The sequence below is a fragment of the Mirounga leonina genome, unplaced genomic scaffold (genome assembly GCF_011800145.1).
Source record: "Mirounga leonina isolate KUSES-001 unplaced genomic scaffold, KU_Mleo_1.0 Mir_268, whole genome shotgun sequence".
Classification (NCBI taxonomy): domain Eukaryota; kingdom Metazoa; phylum Chordata; class Mammalia; order Carnivora; family Phocidae; genus Mirounga; species Mirounga leonina.
In genome coordinates this window covers 961,021-967,616 of record NW_023270649.1, presented here as the reverse complement: position 1 = coordinate 967,616, position 6,596 = coordinate 961,021, and the positions used below count along the sequence as shown (strand labels likewise).

The 6,596-nt window shown below is 59.9% G+C and overlaps 1 protein-coding gene across 5 annotated transcripts in view; it reads left to right on the top strand.

Annotated features, from left to right (window-relative positions):
* Positions 1-1,257: 1,257 nt before the first annotated feature.
* The window catches only part of ASMTL (acetylserotonin O-methyltransferase like), a 21,170-nt gene continuing 15,831 nt past the window's right edge, over positions 1,258-6,596 (top strand). The window contains exons 1-6 of one of the 5 annotated variants that reach the window (XM_035029637.1): positions 1,258-1,411; positions 3,352-3,483; positions 4,694-4,741; positions 4,869-4,933; positions 5,905-6,135; positions 6,295-6,386. In XM_035029637.1, the coding sequence (XP_034885528.1) occupies positions 1,319-1,411; positions 3,352-3,483; positions 4,694-4,741; positions 4,869-4,933; positions 5,905-6,135; positions 6,295-6,386 (661 nt within the window). In that variant the 5' untranslated portion in view covers positions 1,258-1,318. Of the gene's footprint in view, positions 1,412-3,351; positions 3,484-4,634; positions 4,742-4,868; positions 4,934-5,904; positions 6,136-6,294; positions 6,387-6,596 lie in introns of all 5 variants that reach the window. The other 4 variants (XM_035029638.1, XM_035029642.1, XM_035029640.1 and 1 more) reach the window with 4 other exon arrangements.

Below are 6,596 nucleotides of genomic sequence, written 5' to 3'. Positions count from 1 at the left end.
ATCTATCTATCTATCTATCTATCTATCTATCTATCTATCTATCTATCATCTATCTATCTATCTATCAAGCATGTTTATGGTCAGGGTTCTCAATCAACCGCTATTCTTTCCCCGGGGACCCCGGGGCAATGTCTGGAGAGAATTGGGGTTGTCACAACTTGAAGGGAAGGCACTGCCATCTAGTGGCAGAAACTGGGCATGCTGCTAAATATCGTGGCGTGCGCAGGTCGCCCCCACAAAAATCAATCATCCGACCCCCAAACGTCAGTAATGCTGAGGCCGAGAAGGCCCCCTAAAAACGTTAGCAGGAGAGATTCTCCCTCTCTCTCCCTATCTACCTGTTTACCTATGTATCTGTCCATATGTGGCAGGGTTCTCAACCAGGCCCCCAGGGAACCCCCATCTCTGCCCCTCCGCCGCCTCCCGGGGACACCCCCATCTCCACACCCTCCGCGGTGCCCCGGGGACCCCATCTCCGCACCCCCATAACCGCGCCCCTCCACCGCCTCCCGGGGACACCCCCATCTCCGCACCCTCCGCGGTGCCCCGGGGACCCCATCTCCGCACCCCCATGCCCGCGTCCCTCCACCGCCTCCCGGGGACACCCCCATCTCCGCACCCTCCGCGGTGCCCCGGGGACCCCCACCTCCGCACCCCCATGCCCGCGTCCCTCCACTGCCTCCCGGGGACACCCCCATCTCTGCGTCCGCCCCCCCACGGCTCCCAAGGGGTCCCGCGACGTCGGGTTCCCGGAGGCCGTCCGCAACGACCTCCGCCCCCAGCCCCTCGGCGGGCGCAGCTGGTTTTGGGGCGCAGGGCGGAGGGGACGCGCAGCCTAGAGTCCGGACTAGGAATGCCGGGGCGGGGCTCCGGCGGGCGGGGCGGGGCCTGGGCGGGGCGCAGCGCGGGGCGGGGCCTCGTTAGGGGCAGGGCCTCACTCGGCTCGGAGCGTGGGGCGCGGGGCGGGGCCTCGTTAGGGGCAGGGCCTCACTCGGCGCGGGGCTGGGCTCCAGCGGGAGAGGCGGGGCCTGGGCGGGGCGTCGCGCGGCCCGGGCCTCGTTGGGGGCGGGGCTTAAATAGATCTACAGCGCGCGGCGCGGGGCGGGGCCTGGGCGGGACCGCACGCACGGCGCGGGGCGGGGCTCCGGTGGGCGGGGCGGGGCCGGGGCGGGGCGTCGCACCGCCCAGGGCCTCGTTGGGGGCGGGGCCTCACTAGGCCGGAAGCGCGCGGCGTGCGGCGGGGGATCGGGCTCCGGGTCTGGCTGCGGGCTCCGGGTCTGGCTGCAGGCCCCGTGCGCGGCGCGGGGGTCGGGCCGCCATGGTGCTGAGCCCGGTGATCGGGAAGCTGCTGCACAAGCGCGTGGTGCTGGCCAGCGCCTCCCCGCGCCGCCGGGAGATCCTCAGCCACGCGGTGAGCCAGCGGCCTGCGCCGGGCCGGGGCCGGGGTCTGCGGCGGGGCTGGGGGCCGGGGGTCTGGTGGCCCGGGGGCCTGGTGACTGTGGGCCTGGGGCTGGGGACTGCGGCGGGGCTGGGGGCCGGGGGTTGGTGGTCTGAGGTTCTGGTGACTGTGGGCCTGGGGCCGGGGGCCTGGGGCCTGGGGTCTGGTGACTGCGGGTCTGGGGCCGGGGTCTGCGGTGGGGCTGGGGGCCGGGGGCCTGGGGCCAGGCGCCTACTGGTCTGGGCACCTGGGGGGGCCTGGAGCCTGGGGGCCTGCTGCGGGGGGGCCTACTTATCTGGGGCACCTGGGGCCAGAGGGTCTGGTGACCTGGGGCTCTGGTGACTGGGGGACTGGGGCCGGGGACCGGAGAGCCTGGTGACTGGGGACCTAGTGATCTGGGGGCCTGGGGCCAGAGGGTCTGGTGACCTGGGCTCTGGTGACTGGGGGACTGGGGCTCCAGGTGATTGGAGGTCTGGTGACTGGGGCTTCTGGTTCTGGTGTGGGGGCGGGGGGGTCTGGTGAGCCAGGGACCTATTGATTTGGGGACCGGTGGGCCTGGGGGGGAGGGGTCTGGAGACCTGGGAGGTGGGGGGTGGTGGGGGGAGGTGTGGAAGGGGGAGGTCTTGGTGACTGGGGGATCTAGTGATTGGGAGCCTCGTGCCTGTCGGCCTGTTTCCAGGGGCCTGGTAACCAAGAGCTTGGGGACCAGGAGCCTGGCGACCAAGGAATGGCCTGGTGCCAGGTGGCCGGGGGGTGGTCTGGTGACTGGTCCCTGGGGCCAAGGGCCCTGGTGATCCAGGATGGCCTGGTGCTGGGGGACCTGGTAACCAAGGGCTTACTGACCAGACCAGTGGGGCTAGTGCCAGGGGTCCTAGTGACCCTGCAGGGCCCTGTGACTGGGGTCTAGTGACCAGTGGCTCCAGGCCAGGAGCTGGGGGCTGCAGGCTGTAGGACTCTGTGTGATCTGGTAGCAGGGGTCTGCAGACTGGGGTCTTCGTTGGAGCCATGGCATAGTGACTCAGGGTCCCAGTGACTGAGTAATTGCAGTCTGTATGGTCTGGAACCAGAGTCTTCAGGCCAGGCCAAGTAGCCTAGGACCTGCCGGCCAGAGGGCTGGGGGCCGGGGTGGGGGGCGCTGCCAGGCCAAGGCCATGTCTGTGCCTGAGCTGGGTCCATCCTGGAGCTGGTAATGGGGGAGAGACGGAGCCAGAGTGGAGGGGACGTGGTCACCGTGGGGAGGCCCTGTCTGGGGGGCAGGGGGTACTGGAGATAGGAGGAGGGGTTGGGGGGTGGTACAGAGCAGAAGATGGGGTGTAGGAGGTCAAGGACCAAGGAGGGGGCCCCTCAGAGAGGTGGGGGCAGGGATGGTCAGAGCCTCATGGGAGCTCTGTCCGGGGGCTGCCAGTGGGGTCGGGAAGTTTGACTCTCTGTGTTCAAGGCCCACAGTCCTGTCCGCACCCACTCTGGGGTGTCAGTTTCTGCATGACCAGCCCCCCACGGGGGACTGCCTTGCCTGTCCACACGTGTTTGGGGACCACGGTCAGTCCTCTGTGGCATTTTGTGCTGGCGGGATGTTTTCAGCTGTTTGTCCACTGTGGGGGGTGAAATGCTGGCCTCAGGGACACTCTGGGAGCCCTTTGACACCCTGCAAAGCCTCAGACCCCCGCGCCCCAACCAAACTGTCCTGCTGGCCTCTGCATGGCTGCCCCATGTACCGATGTCTTCCCACCAGGTCTACTGGTCCCCGGCCACGTGTGGGCCAGCACTGGTCAGTGTTTGGTGATCACTGGTCAGTGTTTGGCTTCTTCCTGGCATGTGGGAAAGGCCACATTTACTATAAACCTGGCACATGCTGCTCAAGGTCCTTGGGTTCTTCCTGTCATCCCGCAAGACCCTGTTCTCCCCTCTTTCAGGGTCTCAGGTTCGAGGTGGTTCCTTCCAGGTTCAAAGAGAAGCTTGATAAAGCATCCTTCCCCACGCCTTATGCCTACGCCATCGAAACAGCCAAGCAGAAGGCCCTGGAGGTGGCCAGCAGGATGCACCAGGCAAGGGGGCTCTGCTTCTGTGTCTTAGAGAGTTCTCTTGCTGGGTTTTCAATGGACATGTCATAAATAAATGCCATTTACCGTATCCTACGCAATTACTGTAGCTGATCTATGAATGAGTGTTGCCGTGTAGCATACTATTATAATTAATGTAATAGTACCTTTGATGTAACATAGTTTATCCATCTGTTACTCTGTAGCATGCTATTGGGATTAACAGAATGGTATCATTTATCATAAAGAATTAATGTAGCTTATTTATTACTATGTGTTACTATGTAACATACTATTACAATTAATATTACAGTATCACTTACAGTAAAGAATGAATATAGCATATCTGTTTCTGTATATTACTACGTAAGTAATACTGTAAGTAATATAATAGCATCACTCATGATAGAGAATTAACGCCCAGGGTCCTGGGATTGAGCCCTACGTTGGGCTCCTTGCTCAAGGGGAACTTGCTTCTCCCTCTCCTCCAGCTCATGCACACGCTGTGTCTCCCTCTCTCAATAAATGAAATCTTTAAAAAAAAAAAAAAAAGAAAAAAATGATATAGAATTACCGGACCTAAATTATTATTATGTGTTACTATATAATATACTGTTACAGTGAGTATAACATTGTCATTTATGATACAGGATTAATGGACCTAAACTATTACTATATGTTACTATATAATACACTATTGCAATGAGTATAACAGCATCGTTTATGATACATAATTAAGGTAGATTATTATTGCTAAGTGTTATAATAATATCCTATTGCAACTAACGTAATATGACAAAAGCATTGTACCTAATGCTATAATGAGTATTGGTATAAATAAACAAGTATCAATCCATTGATTTTCGACAGTGGAAAGGTTAATTTTTAAGTACAACCTAATTTCAAGGTTCTGTATAGATCCCGGATGAGCGTGTTCAGCCCCAAGCCTGAATTTTCCACTTGGATTTATTTTATTGTCTGGAGTACCTTTTCTTCAGCTTACATCGAGCAGGTCAAAAAACCGGCTTTGTCCTTAATTCAGGATAGCTTGGGGAGGATTTGGGGTCACACTCGTGTTCTCACTGGGGACATTGAGGACACCTGCATCTTAATTTCCGAAGTGAGACAGGCCTCTTATCCACCCGTCACGCCACCAGGGTATTTGTGCAAGACCACAGGATCATCGTTTCTAAAGCTGGGTTCGGATTTCTTGCAGAAGGACCTCCGGGCCCCTGATGTTGTCATCGGAGCGGACACCATTGTGGTGAGTCCCCCCTCGGGGCCCTTGTCTGGCCTCCACTTTGGTTTGTGTGTCCTTGGTGACTGAAATCAAGGTGTGGACAGTGAGATCTGGCTTAGTGAGAGTGGACCCCTCCCTGGTTCTCTGGCAGACGGTCGGGGGGCTGATTCTAGAGAAGCCGGTGGACAAGCAAGACGCGTACAGGATGCTCTCCAGGTGGGTGCAGACTGCGGTCCCCCTGGGAACAGCACTGGGGCAGGGTCCATGCGCGGGGTAGGGTCAGGGCCCAGGATGGGGTCCACACCTGGAGCGGGGGCAGGGCTTAGGGTGGAGTGAGCACCTGGGTCTGGGTTAGCGTCCCAGGCAGGGTCAGCACCTGGGGTGGGGTTAATGTCCAGGATGGGGTCTGGTTCCCAGATTAGGGTCCCAGGCAGGGTCAGCACCTGGGGTGGGGTTAATGTCCCGGGTGGGGTCAGGTCCACAGGTTAGGGTCCCAGGCAGGGTCAGCACCTAGGGTGGGGTTAATGTCTGGGGTGGGGTCAGGTTCTCAGGTTAGGGTCCCAGGCAGGGTCAGCACCTGGGGTGGGATTAATGTCTGGGGTGGGGTCTGGTTCCCAGGTTAGGGTCCCAGGCAGGGTCAGCACCTGGGGTGGGGTTAACGTCTGGGGTGGGGTCAGGTCCTCAGGTTAGGGTCCTGGGCAGGGTCAGGACCTGAGGGGGGGTAATGTCCAGGGTGGGGTCAGGTCCTCAGGTTAAGGTCTGCACCTGGGACAGTGTTCAGGTCCAAGGCGGTCCATGTCTGGGTCACACCTGGAATGGGGTCCGAGCCTGGGGAGGGGTCTGCACTCAGCCTCCGTGGCCACCATCCCGGTTGTTCGTGTGTCCATGAGCTTTTAGTCCTGGTCTTGTCCTCCTGAGTGATGGCCTCCCCGTGCCCACCTCCATGTGACCGGCTTTCCCCATGAGCTTCTGCTCAGGCAGAGGGCAGATGGGCAGTCTCCTTCCAGGCGGGGCATGTCCACGCACCCATCTCAGGGCATCTCATCCCCCAGGCCCTGCTGTGTCCCGTGCACTGGTGTCTCACTCCACTGCAGGACAGTAGGCAGATGCAGGCTGAGAGCTGGGTGGCGGGAACGTGCTGCGCCCGCGAGGCGGGGGGGACATGTCATACTGATTGCATCTTATAGGTTGAACGGGAAAGAGCACAGCGTGTTCACGGGCGTTGCCATTGTCCACTGTTGCACCAGAGGTACAGTGCCAGCAGCATCCTCCCCAGGCCCGGGGTCACCGCGGGAGGAGCACGCTCCTCCGTCCCCGCAGACCTGCACCCTCACTTCTGCCTCCGGAAGTTGGGGCTGCATGGAGGCCTCGAAGCACCTGACAGAGATGGGCTCGCCCGCCCAGCGTGACCCACACAGGTGCTTCCCTCCAGATCTTCTGCGGTCCGGAAGGCAGAGGGGATTGGCTCATGCTGGCCATCCTGAAATCACAGTAGGACAAAGAAGGTTTTTTTTTTAAAAAGAACCCAAACCCCGAGGATTTGCTGTAAATGCTGCTTTGTGTAATGTGCCCCGCAGGCTGTGCTCGGGGCTTTCCAACCCCACAGCGAAGGCCTCTGTTCCTGCAGGAAACCCCAGACACCGCCCCCGCTCCCCACTAGTCTGGGTCTGTAAGTTGCAACTTTTTTATCTCTCGAATCCCAGGCCCCCTGCTGGTCTGGGTCTGCAGGTTGCAACTTTCTTATCCCCCAAACCCCAAGCCCCACACTGGTCTGGTTCTGAGGGTTGCAACTTTTTATCCTGCAAATCCCAGGTCCCCCCTGGTCTGGGTCTGAGGGTTGCAACTTTTTATGCCCCAAACCCCAGGCCCCTGCTGGTCT